At 42.2% G+C, this 18,143-nt stretch overlaps 2 protein-coding genes across 3 annotated transcripts in view; both read right to left on the bottom strand.

The window, feature by feature from the left end:
* LOC139386962 (tetratricopeptide repeat protein 39C-like) overlaps positions 1–12,163 on the bottom strand; it is a 29,541-nt gene extending 17,378 nt beyond the window's left edge. Inside the window, exon 1 of the mRNA XM_071132874.1 lies at positions 11,776–12,163. Coding sequence (XP_070988975.1) covers positions 11,776–11,915 — 140 coding nt within the window. The 5' untranslated portion in view covers positions 11,916–12,163. The remainder of the gene's footprint in view (positions 1–11,775) is intronic.
* Positions 12,164–12,456: 293 nt separating this feature from the next.
* LOC139387454 (laminin subunit alpha-3-like) overlaps positions 12,457–18,143 on the bottom strand; it is a 121,899-nt gene continuing 116,212 nt past the window's right edge. For both annotated transcript variants that reach the window (XM_071133637.1, XM_071133638.1), the window contains 8 exons: positions 16,554–16,687; positions 16,252–16,432; positions 15,904–16,047; positions 15,411–15,576; positions 14,806–14,960; positions 14,432–14,525; positions 14,173–14,292; positions 12,457–13,936 (listed from right to left, as the gene is read on the bottom strand). In XM_071133637.1, the coding sequence (XP_070989738.1) occupies positions 13,791–13,936; positions 14,173–14,292; positions 14,432–14,525; positions 14,806–14,960; positions 15,411–15,576; positions 15,904–16,047; positions 16,252–16,432; positions 16,554–16,687 (1,140 nt within the window). In that variant the 3' untranslated portion in view covers positions 12,457–13,790. The remainder of the gene's footprint in view (positions 13,937–14,172; positions 14,293–14,431; positions 14,526–14,805; positions 14,961–15,410; positions 15,577–15,903; positions 16,048–16,251; positions 16,433–16,553; positions 16,688–18,143) is intronic.

Raw genomic sequence — 18,143 nt, 5'->3', positions numbered from 1 at the left:
TATTGGATGTTCTTATAGGCACTATAGTATTGCCAGTATAACAGTATAGCTTCCGTCCCTCTCCTCGCTCCTACCTGGGCACGACCTAGGGACACATCGACAACAGCCACCCTCGAAGCTTAGTTACCCATCGCTCCACAAAAGCCGCAGCCCTTGCAGAGCAAGGGGAACTACTACTTCAAGGTCTCAGAGCGAGTGACATCACCGATTGAAACGCTATTAGCGCGCACTCCGCTAACTAGCTAGCCATTTCACATCGGTTACACCAGCCTAATCTTGGAAGTTGTTAGGCTTGAAGTCATAACTCAATGCTTGAAGCACAGCGAAGAGCTGCTAGCAAATGCAGAAAAGTGCTGTTTGAATGAATACTTACGAGCCTGCTGCTGCCTACCACCGCTCAGTGAGACTGCTCTATCAAATATCAAATCATAGACTTAATTATAACACAATAACACAGAAATACGAGCTTTAGGTCATTAATATGGTCAAATCCGGAAACTATCATTTCGAAAGCAAAACGTTTATTCTTTCAGTGAAATATGGAACCGTTCCGTATTTTATCTAACGGGTGGCATCCCTAAGTTTAAATATTGCTGTTACATTGCACAACCTTCAATGTTATGTCATAATTATGTACAATTTTGGCAAATTAATTACGGTCTTTGTTAGAAAGAAATGGTCTTCACACAGTTCGCAACGAGCCAGGCGACCCAAACTGCTGCATACACCCCGACTCTGCTTGCACGGAACGCAAGAAAATAGACAATTCTCCTAGTTAAAAGAAATTCATGTTAGCAGGCAATATTAAACTAAATATATATTTTTAAATCTGCATACTTTTGTATTGATTTTAAAGAAAGGCATTGATGTTTATGGTTAGGTACACATTGGTGCAACGACAATGATTTTTTTCACGAATGCGCTTGTTAAATCACCACCTGTTTGGCGAAGTAGGCTGTGATTCGATGAGAAATTAACAGGCATCGCATCAATTATATGCAACGCAGGACAAGCTAGATAAAATAGTAATATCATCAACCATGTGTAGTTAACTAGTGATTATGTCTAACTTATTCCTCAAGCAGTGGGATTTTCTCCAGTGGGATACAACTATTAACTTCCCATCGCCACATTGCAACTGGCAGGGAGGAATCCAATTTCAAGGCAATACATTTCTTGGCAATCGTTAGCAATATTTCTGTTAGCTTTATAGTATGGCTTTGCCTAAGATTGGTGTTAGTAAAGTTGCCCAGTAGACAGACCTCCGGGTCTAAAGGGAATGCAACCCCGTGAATTGAGGATATGGTATCGCATACCCCCTGCCAGAAACCGTGTAGTTTTGAACACTGCCAAGTGGAATGGAGGAATGTTCCTTCATCTGAGCCACATCTAAAACATAGGGAGGAGATATCTGGGTTGAACTTGTGCAGTCTAGATGGGGTGATATAGAGCTGATGGAGGAAATTAAACTGGATCAGTCTGTATCTGGAGTTCAATGTGGATGTAACACCATCCCTGCATAGGTCACTCCATAGACCCTCATCAAGATTAATACCCAGATCTTTTTCCCATCTAAGTCGGATTTATCTAGCTCAGGCAGTGTTAGTCCTGACATAAGAGCATCGTAAACACGGGAAATGGTCTTGAACAGTGGTTGGTCTGCGTGGCAGAGTTGTTCAATAGGTGACATCTTAGGTAGGTTCCATTGTCCCTTGAGAGTCACCCTAATAAAGTTCCGTAGTTGTAGGTAGCTAAAGAAGTCCCTGTTAGGCAAGTGGTATTTCTGTTTCAGCTGATCAAAAGACATAAGAACTCCCTCGTAACAATGTTCCAGAAAAGTGATCCCCTTATCAGACCATGGTCTAAAGTTACTATTCTGGAAAAACATAGGGATCAATCTATTGTTTCATCAAGGGGTTTTAGGGGAAAGGAATCCCCCTCGTCCGAACAGCTCATGTAGTTTGCACCATGCCAGGACAGAATGTATGATTAAAGGGTTGTCTGTGATGGTTTTTATAGATTTTCTGTCCCATTTGTAAAACAATTCTGCCCCAGTGTCATCATTTACCTCAAGCTTTTCAATGTTCAACCATGAGGGAGAGGGACCATTGTCAAACCTCAGCCAGAAACCTAGACTGTGCCACCCAGTAGTACATTCTAAAAATGGGGAGGTTTAAGCCCCCTTGACTGTAATCAAGGGTCAGTTTATCCAGGCCAACCCTAGGGGTTTTGCCGTGCCAGATAAAGCGTCTGGTCAAGCTTGTCGAGAGAGGAAAAGAATGCTGCGGGAACAGGAATAGGGAGAGATTGAAACATATATAGAAATCTGGACAGGACATTAATTTTAATTACATTGATTCTACCCAGTAGAGTGAGAGGTAAGTCCATCCATTTACAAAGGTCACCCTCCACCTTTTGAAACAAACTGGCCAGATTGGGTTTATAGAGTTTGTTCAGATTACCATCCACCATTATGCCCAAATATGTGAAGCCCATAGGCAACCATCTAAAAGGAAACTTGTGCTTGATGGTATGATGGTCAAAGACAGACAACGGTAAGATTTCGCTTTTATCAAAATTGACCTTATATCCAGAGAAAGAACTATAACACTGTAGTAGGATCTGCAAGTGAGAGAGGGAGTGTTCTGGGTTTGTTAGAAATAAGATAAGGTCGTCCGCAAAGAGTGATCATTTATGGGTATAGGGGCCCACCTCAAAGCCATGTATGTCAGGGCACGTTCTAATAGCCTCAGCCAACGGTTCGATGGCGAGGGCAAAGAGGTGGGGGTTCATTGGGCAACCTTGTCTGTTCCCCCTATAAAGAGGGAAAGAGGAGGAAGTAATCCCATTGGTAGCAATCCTAGCTTTAGGAGATTTGTAGAGTGATTTTATCAAATTTACAAACACGGTACCTAAACCAAACTTTTACAAGACGCGAGACAATAACTTTTTCAGCGTTGAGGGAGACTGTGACACTAGGTATTTTGTTTTTGTTAGCAAGGTGAATTATATCAAAGAACCTTCTGAGATTATTGGAGGACAATCTATTAATTATGAAGCCAGTCTGATCTGGGTTGACCAACAGGGGAAGACATGACTCCAGTCTCTTAGATAGCATCTTGGTGAACTGTTTACAATCTGTGTTAAGGAGAGAGATTGGTCTATAGGAGGCGCACTTTAGCGGGGTTTTCCCTTTCTTGTGGATTACAGTAATCACTGCTTGAGAGAAAGACTCTGGAAAGCAGTTGTCTTCCCTGGCTTTTTTAAGTACCTCCATAAGGCAGGGGACCAATAGCTCCCTAAATACTTTATTGAACTCTGGAGGGAAGCCATCCTCCCCAGGAGATTTATTAGAAGGTAAGGATTAAATGGCCTCCAACAATTCAGGAACTGAGAAGTGTTCACTCAGGCGTTCGCTGTCTTCCCCTGGGAGGTTGAGAGAGGAGAGAAAAGAGTCGATCTCTGATAGATCATTGCTTGATTGGGAAGTGTAGAAGTCTTCATAGTATTTCTTAAAAAGTATTATTAATTTCAGTAGGGTCGAAAGATCTCATTAGTAAGAGTTTCCTTAATTGTCCTTACTGTGAGCTTTCTCTCCAAGCTCGTAATAACGCTGTTTTGATTTAGTGATGGCCCTCTCAGCTTGATACGTGTTCAGAATATTATATTTCAGTTTTTTATTTACCAAAAGCCTGTATAGATCTTTAGTCGGGCCTCTTTGGTAGGTTCTCTCTAGCTCGGAGATTTCAGATTCAAGGGCACTCAGTTCCGCACCGTGTTCTCTTCAGCCCTTTAGTATAGGAAATGATCTGTCCCCTCAGTTTAATTCTTTGGGACACATTGAAGGCCTGTTAGGAGCGGAGGGTTTGTTTGTCAAAGTAAAAATATTGATCTGCTCTTTGATGAATGCACAAAATTCAGGTTGCTTTAGGAGTGTAGAATTTAGTCTCCATCTATATGCTCCATTTACCTTGGTATGAATGGAGATTGATAATACCAGAGGATAATGGTTACTAAGCAATCTGGGGAGATATTCAACATCTAACACTGTATGAACCAGTTGTGTCAATAGTAAAAAGGTATCTATGCGTGTGTGTGTCTTGTGTGGGTGTGAATAAAAAGAGTAGTCCCTATCCTGTGGGTGCAACTGTCTCCAGATGTCTAGTAAATTGAGATCTTTCATGAATGACATGGTGAGCTTGCCGGCTTTAGTAAGAAGTGAGGGTTTATCAGAGGACCTATCAAGAACTGTATCTAAACAAATATAAAAATCTCCTCCAACCAGTAGCCATCCTGGTGGTACTTGAACGACCTGAAGGAAGACATTCTGAATAAACATATGGTCATCGAAGTTAGGAGCATAAATATTCAATAGGATCCAAGACTCTGAAAACATATGCCCCTGCACCAAAACAAACCTGCCAGAGGGATCTGAGATGGTGTTGACACAGAAGGGGATGTGTCTACTTATTACAATTGCAGTTCCTCTTGCTTTGGAGTTAAAAGAGGATGCAAAAACTTGTCCTACCCATTCCCTCTTCAATTTCTTGTGTTCACTGGCTGTAAGATGTGTTTCTTGTAAAAACACAATGTCAGCCTTTAATTTCTTAAGGTATGTATAGACTCTTTTCCTTTTAATCAGGCTGTTAATAACCTCTTGAAGCTAGGGGGCACTATTTTTATGTTTGGAAAAATAACGTTCCCAAAGTAAAACAGCCTATTTCTCAGGACCAGATGCTAGAATATTCATATAATTGACAGTCGGATAGAAAACACTCTAAAGTTTCCAAAACTGTCAAAATATTGTCTGAATATAACATAACTGATATTGCAGGCAAAACCCTGAGAAAAATCAAACCAGGAAGTGGCTTCTGTTTTGAAAACTCCATGTTCCATAGCCTCCCATTGCTCCATTTAAAAGGGATATCAACCAGATTCCTTTTCCTATCGCTTCCTCAGGGTGTCAGTCTTCAGACATAGTTTCAGGCTTTTATTTTGAAAAATGAGCCAGAAAGATAACATGAGTTTTGCTCACGCAACAGAGTTTGGACAGCTATTGTTTTTCCCTCTCCTACTATGAAAGACATTTGCGGTTGATATATTATCTATTATATATTTTAAAAACAACCTGAGGATTGATTATAAAAACATTTGACATGTTTCTGTGGACATTACGGATATTATTTGGAATTTGTCTGCATTGTCGTGACCGCTCTTTCCTGTGGATTTCTGAACATAACGCGCCAAACAAACGGAGGTATTTTGGATTTTAAAAATCATCTTTATGGAACAAAAGGAACATTTGTTGTGTAACTGGGAGTCTCTGGAGTGAAAACATCCGAAGATCAAAGGTAAACGATTAATTTGATTGCTTTTCTGATTTGTGACCAAGCTACCTGATGCTAAGTGTACTTAATGTTGTCATGCGATCGATAAACTTACAAACACTTGGATTGCTTTCGCTGTAAAGCATAATTTCAAAATCTGAGACGACAGGTGGATTAACAAAAGGCAATATTGCACTTGTGATTTCATGAATATGAATATTTTTAGTAATATTATTTGACTGTGGCGCTATGTTATTCAGCGGTTTCTGATGACAATTATCCCGCTTAAGGGATGGGTAGCGTCAAGAAGTTAAGATCTTTTACGTTGAATGTCACATATTTTAGTGGATTAACGATAGGTTGGGTTTCAAATATGTAACTGAATGGAAATCTATCACATGTAGATAGTTAGGAAATGTTTCAACTTTGGTTTGAACACAGAAGTGGCCCGAAGTGGCCCATCTGTCTCTTTAGGAAGGAAACAATAAACATAGAAAAAAGGAAGATTTTATATATTTTTTTAAATCCCACCCACCCCGATTGTCAGACTAAAACAACAATCAAACATGAATACACTTGTAGAGATACGTTGCTGCTCGCTTTCCATCTTGCTATTACTAGCTAAACCTTGGCATAAACTAAAACCTGCGAGCTCTCTAAGTTGAAAACAAACATTGTGAATAGATATTTATTTATGGCTGAATATTTACTGCCCACGGTAAGGGCTGCTTGAGTCTCTTTTCAAAAGATTAACATAAATGAGGGGGAAAGCAGTGGGCATAAACCCACTTATTTGCTTCGCCCAGTGGATATGGACTAAACCAAAATATACTCTCCTGTAAATGTAATAGAACTCACTCCGGAAAGATGCAGTTAGTTGAACATTTACAAATTAATTATAGCGACCGGAAGATATCAGAAAACAAACAAACTGCATCTTATCCCCCAGAGAGACTGTCCTGGCTCAGACGTTGCGCAGTTCTTTGAGAAAAGTGTGCACTTCTCCCGGTGTGCACTTCTCCCAATGGCTTCGGCCTTTGTACTGAACTTTCATCCGCGCAGGGTGGATGAGGTGGTGATGTTATTCTCCTTCAGTGCTTTGGCGGCATGTCTGAACTGCTTGCGACGTCTGGCGAGATCCGCGCTCATATCCGGGAAAAGGCCTCTTGCCATCAATGGTGATGTCCCCTTTGGCTCTTGCGAGTTGTAGTATCTTCTCTCCGTCTTGGAAACGGAGGAACCTGATCAGGACGGCCCGTGGGGGCTCATCTGGCCGGGGTTTCGGCGCTGATGTTCTGTGGGCGCGTTCGATTTCCAGCGGCTTGGTGAAGTTGCTTATACCTAGAATCTGGTCATGTCGAGTGATGGTATCTTCAACTGTGCTAATGCGCAACTCTTCCTCAGTCGTTCTCAAAAGAAGATCATTCATGGAGGATTTCAGGTCGTCAATGGAAGAATGGAGTTCAGCCGATTTCTTATACATTTTCATAGAAAGACCTTGAATTTCCCAGAGGATAGTAGCCAGCATGTCGTCAGGCTCGCAAGAGGCTGCCGAGAGCAACAGTCGTCTGACTTATGAGGGCTAATGCTAATCTTGCTAGCTGTAGCTTTATCGTTATCTTGGGAATCAACAACGTTTTGGTCGTCCTTCTTGTCTCTCGGTCGGAGGTCCATGGCTCTTTGGGAAGGTTGACAATTTATCAGCGATGTTAGAATATTGTTTCAATGTTGTTATTTAGGTAATAATAGAATAGCTTTGAAGAGGTCGGTTTGTCAATGTCTGCTCCGCTCCGCGGCATCACGTGCTCCCTGCGCGAGACAACTTTACCAGCATCATAGCATACGTATCGATGAATCGTTGTGACATATGAAATACGAGTAATAGTGTAATCACTGTGTAACAAAGTGTTATTTAACGTGTACCTTTTTTGACACGCAAAGACCCAAAAGGTGTCCCATAGAAATCCTGGTTGAGAATGAAACGACTGAACAACAAAACAGCACAGCAAGTAAGTGAAAGAAATTGGTTTTGATGATGGTTTTACTGGTAATGGGGACATACTTAAATGCCAACAAAAAAATTACTTTTTGGTCAGTGTGGTGTGTGTGTGTAACCTTTATTTAACTAGGCAAGTCAGTTAATGAGTTAATAACTAATTCTAATTTACAATGACGGCCTCCCCCGGACGACGCTGGGCCAATTGTGTGCAGCCCTATGGGATTCCCAATCACGGCCGGATGTGATACAGCATGGATTCGAACCATGGACTGTCGTGACGCCTCTTGCAGTGCCTTAGACCACTGCGTCCATGTGTGTGTTTGTTAACTATTTAACTGTACTAGAATGCCTAAAAGGCCGGTAAAATTTTAAATATCGGTTATGGGTGTCGGTTTTTTAGCAAGGAAAATATTGGATATCGTCGACAAAAATGTCATATCGGTGCATCACTAATTTAAACACTTTGCTGTAGGCTACTATTTACTAGTTAACAAAAAATAGTTTGTCATGTAAAATATATTCACCCCACCCAGTATTGTATTCAAAACTTACCAGAGAGCATGCTCAGACAGTTTAGTCGTGTGGGCTCAATAGCATCTCATTAGTGTGCAAGATCTTGAGAATCAGCTGTACATGTGATGGAAGAGTGCACTAAAATTGCCTTGTGTATCCCACAACTGTTGTAAGCTGAACTTTTTAATGAATTTAAGCAAAATTCCCCAAATTGCAGGGCGTAACTTCCCATGGAAAATGTCCAGGTATTTACCACTAAGTTTCTGATCCTTTGCAACCATACTCATGATTCACGATTCATTCAGGACTATCTGGAATCATGGTAGCATCCACATTCATGTAGAAGTATATAGAAACATATTCTTTTATTTACAATAAGTTACTCCAAAACAATCTGAAACACAACCAAAACAAACAGCAAACACATCCAGCGTCACAAGATTGATGTAATCATTGCATGCTAGGAATTTGGGAGCAAATACTAAAAACCTCTGACTACTTTAATACACATAAGTGTATTTGTCCCAATACTTTTGGTCACCTAAAATGGGTGCTCTACGTACAAAAAGTGCTGTAATTTCCAAAATGGTTTACCGATCTGGATGAAAATACCCCAAAAATTAAAGCTTACTAAAAGATTAGTGGAATCTGTGTGGGTAGCTGGAAAGGTAGGATGACTGACAGTGAAGGTGAACAGGTGGTCAAGTGTCAGGTGACAGAGGAATGGATGAGACTGAGGCAGGAATTCCTTTAACCATAAAGTGGCATATTTACTGAGTAGTCTGTGCTGCATCACAAAGGAAACAAATAACATGTATCCAATCAAATTCATAATCAAAGATCAAATCATATCATTCATTATTAAAATAATTTAGGGAATTCAACAGTCCAGTTCATTAAGAAGTCAATAGTAATAATCCACGAGTCATTTAGGCTCGTAACTATTTATCATAAATTATGAAAGAATACAAACAGTGAATGGTGATACAATCTATAATCCCCATGATCAAAGTCAATCAGTTAGCAAACAATGACGTTTCTCATTTCACTCTTTCAATTGTCTGCATGTGTACATATAATTCATTTCAATACACATTAACCATATCGATTGCATAATTGGCCTATGAGGATCCGTAGGGCCGTGATCATTGACAATTCACATTACACAATATGTTTGAAGCTGCGCTCCAAGCCGCGCTCCGCGGTAATATCTATTAACAATAACTGAATGGCCCACTCTCCCGATCGCCACAGATAATTCAGATGAAAGGTAACATAGTCGGTGGACTTACGTGGATTCATGGACGCACAGAACTTCTGGATCAGATGGAGTTAAGGAAGAGAAAGCAGCGAGATCAGGCGATGGCAATTTCCTCCTTTTATGGAGTTGAGATCTGTCTGACATTTCCACCTGACCTAATTAAAGCGCCCCTGGCCCAGCTGAGTAAATGGCAATGAATTAAAGGATTATTCCACCAACTCCATGGGCCTTTTCTACAGCCACCCCGGAAATTTGTTAAATTCCACACTCCTCAAAAAAGGCTCATTGCTCCCCGTCCTCTGTCATCTCAGGGAGAGGAATTAGTCGGGCAACTGGCCGGATATATGTCCGGTTCTTCACCTGGATCTCCACTGATCTAACACGACCATCGGTCCCAGGCATGGTCTTAGTTATACGGCCCACCGGCCAGGAGGCTCAAGGCAGCTGAGGGTCCACCAACATTACTACTTGGCCAGTTTCCAGGCTGGTCATTTCTCTCCGCCATTTCCCTCTGTGCTGTAGACTTGGTAGGTAATCCCAAATGAATCGGGCCCAAAAATGGTCAGCTAAGATTTGGCTGTGTCGCCACCGGCGTCTGCCTTCGAGGTTGGTATCAGCATACATGGCTTGAGGAAGTGACGCATCTCGGCGTCCCATCAAGAGCATATTCGGTGTAACCGGATCGGGGTCAGCGATGTCTGCAGTGAGATATCCCAAGGGTTTGGAGTTCAAAATCCCTTCCACCTCTATCAGAACGGTCCTCAAGACAGTTTCAGTGACAGTTTGGTCCCCTAGGACGACTCGTAAGGCCGTCTTTACAGATTTGATCTCTCGCTCCCATGTTCCTCCAAAATGAGGAGCGCCTGGAGGGTTAAATTTGAATGAGATTTGTTGGTCCATCAGCTGATCCTGGAGGCTGGGTTCCATGGCTTGGAAGGCTTCCTCCAAGCCATGGAAGTTCGTACCTCTGTCAGCCAGGATCTCGTAGGGTTTCCCCCCGTCGGGAGATAAACCGCCGTAGGGCCATGAGGAAGGCTTCAGTATCCAAATTCTCCAGTAGGTCCAGGTGGACTCATCTGGTCTGAATTAAAGGATTATTCCACCAACTCCATGGGCCTTTTCTACACTTACAGTCTGCACTTGTGTATCAATGTATAATTTCAAATCCAAAATGCTGGAGTACAGAGCCAAAACAGCAAAATTGTGTAACTGTCCCAATACTTTTGTAGCTCACTGTATATGCCTAGCCCAGTTTGGCTTGCTCATCACAACAAGCCTCTCAAAATAGCAGAATAGTGAAGTGATACTGATATAAACTATTGCAAATGTCCTTGGAGTCAAGAGTTTTACATTGAGGGGAAAAGGGAAACATTTCATAAGACAGAACTACAAACAAACACTGAATTAAATGATCTAGCATGACAAGAGTGAGGTGTATAAGAAGCTAGCTGTGGGGAGAAACAACATAAGGTATTTAACAACAGATTGACAGAGCTCTGTGGGAGAGAGAGAGGTGTCTACAAACAGACAGAGCTCTGTGGGAGAGAGAGAGGTGTCTACAAACAGACAGAGCTCTGTGGGAGAGAGAGAGGTGTCTACAAACAGACAGAGCTCTGTGGGAGAGAGAGAGGTGTCTACAAACAGACAGAGCTCTGTGGGAGAGAGAGAGGTGTCTACAAACAGACAGAGCTCTGTGGGAGAGAGAGAGGTGTCTACAAACAGACAGAGCTCTGTGGGAGAGAGAGAGAGGTGTCTACAAACAGACAGCTCTGTGGGAGAGAGAGAGGTGTCTACAAACAGACAGAGCTCTGTGGGAGAGAGAGAGGTGTCTACAAACAGACAGAGCTCTGTGGGAGAGAGAGAGGTGTCTACAAACAGACAGAGCTCTGTGGGAGAGAGAGAGAGGTGTCTACAAACAGACAGAGCTCTGTGGGAGAGAGAGAGAGGTGTCTACAAACAGACAGAGCTCTGTGGGAGAGAGAGAGGTGTCTACAAACAGACAGAGCTCTGTGGGAGAGAGAGAGCTTGCAGGGGTGACAGAGACTGACACTAGAGGAAGGTGCTTTGCTGCTATCTGCTGTGTAATGGACGACTTTCACACTTCACTGAGTCATGGCTACAGTATGTCATGAGATGTGTAGGTTCCCTCAGTGGCACCCTCCTTATTTGGTCCGCTTGAGGATACACCAATAAAAGTGTGTGTGTGTGTGTGTGTGTGTGTGTACTTGGACTCGTGTGCAGGCACACACACAGAATACCACGTGTGTAGGCACAATACTAGCCAAAAGGTACAAATTTGGCCCAAATGACTAAAATGTGATTTATTTTTGTCTCATGTTTAAGCATCAATGCACACTGACAACTGATGAGGGGCAGTATGAGTCCCCATTGTGATCTCGCACACTTGGATGGGCCACTTGGAACCCAATGTCAAGATGTAATTTGTTAGAGCTGTTGCTGTAGTAGGTGATTGAAACGTGAAACTCATGAGTTAACTTACATTGCAACACATTAGCCTATAATAATCAGTTTCACGTGGGCTTGCACAATCGAAAAAAATAAACAGATCACGGAACAAAATATGATAGCTCCTCAATTACAATATTTCCTAAATTAATTAACCAATTACAGTGATAGTCTATCATCTCATTATTTACGGAACGGGACCGTCTGACCTGTATTTTCTGAACAGATCGTCGCTCTCCTTGAATCCGTTGTTGAGCAGCATGTTTATTCCTTTAAATGCCAACTCTGCGTCGTCAATCTGCTCCGCTTTCTCCTCCACATGTTGCTGGGCTGGTTCTGGTTTCGCCATCGATCACAACCCGTCTATTTAGTGTCGACAACGGATTGACAAATTGTCAGCGCGCACCGCCTATCGAACCAAAACACACCGGTGGAATGGAAGTGACAGCGGCTAGACTTGTGGGGGAGGTGTGCACTGCACCTCGTCTCGTTGCAACTGCTGTACAGTAGCCTGCTAGCACCACCCACTTCGAACTAACAACGGCTATTTCATGTTCTTATAAATAATACTTTAATTCTAGCAAAAAGTGTTTGCGGTACAACAATACCGTTGAGTTACATCGTTTTCTTCACCCTTTTGTATGTCCGTTTTCTCTGGGTCGGGGTACGTGCCGAAATAGAAACGCTGCGCGATCATATTTTTCTTGTCGACAGGGACTAGCCAATGAGCGTTAAGTGTGCACATGTGAGAAGCACTAATTATCCAACATTTCCAATACTGTCTGGCTCCAGCAGGTATATGTAAAACATCAGGGAGAGGGTAATATGCTCTATATTCTATATATCAACTCATGTGCATAATGTACAGAATAATATCCAAAACACTTTAATATTGGATATGGGCATGCTGTCTGCTGTATTTTATTAAAAGGTTACACATAAAATTTAAACACCAAGTTCAAAAGAATTACAAGCATTCAGAATTGACATAAATAGGCAATGAAGACAGACAGATGGACAGACATGATTAACCCACTCACAAATGTTGAATGATATCAGTGGTCAAAAGGTAGGAATGCATACATGTACAATAAAGGGTGGCCAAGTGTAAAGTAAATGGTAGCTGGTGTAACTGCCAACAGTGAATACATTTGCACTGAATGTTTCATTATGGAAAATAGTAAACAAGTATTATACACAATTATATACATAGCTTAGTCTGAGGTATATCCACTTGTATGTGAGAAAACCAAAATAAATATTTAGTTTTTTTACATTTCTCAGTGGTCCCAATTCAGTTGAATATCATTTTCGAGACTAATCTACTGAGGGAAAATGTCTTGCTTTTGAACCTTTATTTAACTAGACAAATTCTTATTTTCAATGAGAGAGAGAGACAGATTTTTACCTTGTCAGCTCAGGGATTTATTCTTGCAACCTTTTGGATACTTGTCCAACGCTCTAACCCCTAGGCTACTTGCCACCCCAAGAATTTTCACCAAGAATTGACTATTCCTGAATCCATATTGATGATTAAAAATTATTCTGAAAGACAACATTCACATAAAGAAATATCCCAATGCAATTATAGTAGGCCCTACATACAAAAATGGATCAGTTCAGAGTTACATGTCACAAGAGATACAGAATGGTCATTTAAATCGAGTCCATTGTTGTGACTGACATTTTCTTTGTTAACTGGTCAACATGGCATTTGTTTTTTAAAGTGCAGGGTTGCTTAAATTTGCTGGCCATGATGCAATACTGACCAAACACACACCACATCCACTCTAAAATCTAAGGAAAGCTTTTATATACTATGGGGGAGGAGGACAGGAAGCACAACGGAAGAGCCTAATGGGGTGAAACAGACATGTCTAACCCAGATGGTACAACATTAGAATATTAGAATATATTCAATAACAAGATGGTGATAATGAACACATTTATCACAAAATAAATATACTATAGTGTAACACTACAGACTAGCTCATCTCTCTTTATCTTTAGTTTCCTCATACAGAGCAACATACATGAATCTCTGAGCCGCTCGTATACCTATCAACACAAATGTGAGTGCGTGCGCACACACACACACACACACACACACACACACACACACACACACACACACACACACACACACATTCTCTGTCTTTAGATTAGATTGCACATGGCAGCCAGTAGACAGTGAACATCCCAGGATGTGGTCATGGACTAGACTCTACTCAGCAGGACACTCTCTGAGGTTGACTGGACCGAACACCCCAGAGAGCTTCTCAAAGGAAACCGGGTCCTCGTTGATCTTCATGTTCTGGATGCAGCCCTCGAAGGACTCTGTGACAGGGAGGGTCAGGTGCATGGACGTCTCTGCACAAGAAAGAGTCAGATACAGTACTGTATTCAAGAGGCAAAATAGTGATGGAGTCTAAATTCAGTGTGACTATATCTTTGATTCTATCTCTGATCTATCATTCACCGTCCTATAGGATGTAAAGGTTATTATTTGTGTAAAATACAAGAGGGGCTTCATTTCAGTGGACTCCAGGTCTGAAAGAGTTTGAATGTAGTTGTAAATCCATTGTCCTCTCCTCCAGTGTACCTACCTGGAATGCCGCCTACATAGAGAGGGTCTTTGGTTAGAGTAGAGGACGAGGAGGACGGTCCTATTTTGTGGTCACCCTCGGTGTCCACATGCATCTCCACAACATTGTTCCTCTTGATCACTGAAGTGAGAAACACACACAAACACACTCATTCCCCATGGGCGTCACTTATTACATATTAAATATACTTATTACTATGAATTTGTAGCTAGCTAGTTGAATAGAGGCACGTTATAAAATGTTATAACTAAAGTTGTACCTGCAACTCTGTGGAACATTCCGTCACACAAGGGCTGCTTGGGCTGGACGGACACGTTGAATTCACCTGCTCCATTGTTCACCCGTGCCACCACCTGGAGAAACACATGTGCATCACAACACTGCACAACAGACTTATGGCTGCTCAGGTACCAGTGTCTGCAAGGAAACTCAGCCTAAAATCAGCCTGAACTAGAATCACGTTTTAAATGATTTGAAAGTCAAATGTAACCATTGAGATGTCTGAAAGGTCAGCTTGAAAGGTCAAATCTAGCACTTGAGGGGTCAAACTAGTCCAAGGAATCATGTGTCTAGGAAACAATTTCAAGGCTGTGACTGGCCCAGTCCAGACAGCATAGTGCAGGGCAGGCTCACCTCGCCTCTGTGCATGTAGAGGCTGAGGTGGTGTCCAGTGTTGGGCCCACGGCGAGGCCTGCTGGAGTCCCCCGCATGGAGCAGAACACCAGTCAGACTCCTGGGACGGATGTCAAACACCACCTCAAAGCTGGAGCCCACAACAAAGGAATCATCTGGAACAGACATCATCATCAGCCTCATCGTTGTTATGATTCTCATCTTCATCATGCACCTAATCTCCCGTGGGCAGACTCAGCATGTAGACTGAAGAATCTGACGGGACTGAATGGGATGTGTGAGATAACGAGCTGCAGTAGTTCTGGTTGTGGGGTTTTCATCACTGGTTATTTAAACATATCAGAATTGGGTGAAGGCAAAGCTTGAACTTCTTCGCCTCGAGTGTTTGGCGCGTGTGCCCACACGGATCGGAGGGGGGGCTTTGGCTGAGATTTTACTTTTGCGAGGGTGGAGACTTCCTTTCTTGCCAGAACTCTAAATTTCTAACACGTATGAACACAGAAGTTAATCACGCAGTTGACCAAATTATGCAAGATTTTACGTCTGGGTTAATGGAGATTATCCTGCACCATATTACCAATCTCAATATTTTGTTTTCTACTCACTGATAATGACATATGCCCCTCTTCCTGAGAAGTAGGCCCCACTCTGTGCCTGTCCGTCAAAGCAGGGACCAGCACCATGATTGGTGGTTGGTTCTGGCATGGGAGTGCCATTCATCTTGAAGTTGCGCACACAGCCAATCACACTTTGCTTTGGGAGGCGCTTCCACTGAAAGTAAAGAGAAAATACAATACAATATTGGGGGTGTGAGTGTATACTGTATGTGTGTTTGTGTCTGTGTGTGCCTGTGTGTGTCCATCAGTGGAGGCTGGTGGGGGGAGCTGTAGGAGGACAGGCTCATTGTAATGGCTGGAATGGAATCAATGGAATGGTATCAAACATATGGAAACCCCGTTTGACTCGGTTCCTTTTATACCATTCCAGCCATTACAATGAGCCTGTCCTCCTATAACTCCCCACACCAGCCTCCACTGGTGTCCATGTGTGTGTGTGTGTGTGTGTGTGTGTGTGTGTGTGTGTGTGTGTGTTGGCTACCTTCAGTTCTTTGTTCAAGGAATCAGGAGCACTTCCCATGTAAAGAGGAGAGATCAATTCCATGGAGGTGGTTAGCTGTCCACCCTGAGCCCTGATACCATCCACTACCAACCGGAACTTCTTCTTCTCTAGGCTGAATATTACCTGCAGAGGTGAGGTCACCACAGAGGACAAATAAATGTACATCCCTGTCACTGACTGATTATAGTGCCATGGAGTGATTTGGTAAGTTTTCTCTCATGAAACATTGAAAAACTACTGAACAACTACTGCAAACAACTGTTTGTGAATATATGACGTGAAACAACATTACTGAGTGCAGATTGTCTTAGATTGTAACCCACTGACCGAGTGCCACTTTCCATCATTGTACTTCTCCCTGTTGAAGATCTTTTTGCTCTTGTCTACTGACAGTCTGATCCTGCCCTTGGACAGGTAGAGAGCCACGTGAGAGCTCCCCCCTCTGGTGGCTGCATAGAACAACAGGCCTTTGGCAGACTTGGTCCTCACGTCCAGGGAGAAATTAGGTCTGGTGGAGGAAAGACACATGAGTCAGGAAGGAAGTAAGTAAGTAAGTAGGTAAGGAAGTAAGGAGAGAGAGAGAGAGAGAGAGAGAGAGAGAGAGAGAATGTGTGAGCGTGTCCACTCACCTGGGCTGGAGTTCCTGGGGAGTGAGGCTATAGCTCAGGCTACTCACAGTGCCCCCAATGTGGTAAGCATGTTCAACCAGGGCAGGGTGTGCACACACAGAGAGACTGTCATCTGACACCTCAATAACACCATCCTATACAGAACACAAACAGGCACAGAGAAACGGGAACTCAATATTAGAGACAATTGCTTAAATATGTGTATGCGATTAACCTCCAACAAAGCACTGGGGTGGGACTTGCCTTAGTCAATGGAAATGTGATTCTGAAATGCAAAGACAGATTTAGGAGGATATAGAGCTTTGGTGAATATGACACTCTGCTCAATGAAACCTTAACGTCAACCAACTGAACAAGGTCAACTAACTGAACAAGGAGACTCAGTGTTCCACAGAAAACAGTTATGAGCCCATTCTCATTCCCGAGTCCTCCTTGTTGTCTACTGTAGGCCTCTGGGAGTTAGAAACTGTTAAAGATGTCTCCCATTTGGGGGTGAAAGCTGCTTTGAATAGTAATCTGTTGATAGGCTTGCATCTCTTTACTGAAACCTGAATCACGATCACGATCTTCTCATTTCTAAGATGTGTGAGATGTATCACAAGTCATGTTTCCTCCACAAAAATGACATGATACTTCCCAGTCTGCCATTTTGTTGTTTTGTTTCAGTTTAGGTATGGTGTGGAGGGAAGGAATGAGGGCAGGAGCCAGTGTGTGTAGCTTTTGATATGGCATACATTCTTTTGGCAAGATACCTCATCATAATTGCCTCTGAACATGTGTGTGCCATGTCTATGCTCTTAGTATACACATAATCTTTATAAGACCTGCTTGCGTGTACTGTATTTGCATGAATAAAAATGCATATGAAGAAATAGCTTATAAACAACCAAATAGGACACTCACGCTTGGCACCATTTTAAATACTCCACCAAAACTGTATGGATATTATATTATTCATGGGGGTAATTGTAATCCTAGCATACAGTTGTGCCAATCTGTTAGTCATTGCATGTTTTCATTGGGGAAGAGTTGGTCTATTAATGCATTTTAATCAACAGAGCTGACGTGTTTAGAGTGACATTGATTGACAGGTGTTTGATACCATTTCATTCACTCAATTGCAGACATTATTGACACACCAGCCTCCTCTGGCATACAGTAAGAGATGCATGACTATGATGCACACACAAACTCTAACACTGCTTATGCATGACAATGATGCACTGCTTTACTCAATACTCTGTGTAATGTTCCAGTATACATTCCAGGTATTCACAGACCATAACTAATACTGTTCATTCCTAGTGCAATGTTCCAATAATACACCCTCTGTCATTCCATAGTATAATACTATTATGATAGTATATCCTATTATGATAGTATCTCTGTATAGACCATAGATCATTCAGTAGTTCATTGGTCCTAGTCATTGTTAATAGGGAGAGCAGAAAATGAGTGAGGGCAGGGCAATGACCTAACATCAGGCTGGTTGTTACCAAATGGACTGATGATGATAGTGAATGAGTGGGTTAATAGATGCTTGTTAATCACTGTTCAGAAAATTGGTTTATTGTCATGAAACATGCTTAA

Source organism: Oncorhynchus clarkii, chromosome 28, assembly GCF_045791955.1.
Source record: "Oncorhynchus clarkii lewisi isolate Uvic-CL-2024 chromosome 28, UVic_Ocla_1.0, whole genome shotgun sequence".
NCBI classification, from domain to species: Eukaryota; Metazoa; Chordata; class Actinopteri; order Salmoniformes; family Salmonidae; genus Oncorhynchus; species Oncorhynchus clarkii.
Note: the sequence above shows the minus strand (reverse complement) of the source record. Positions and strands in the feature narration are given on the sequence as shown.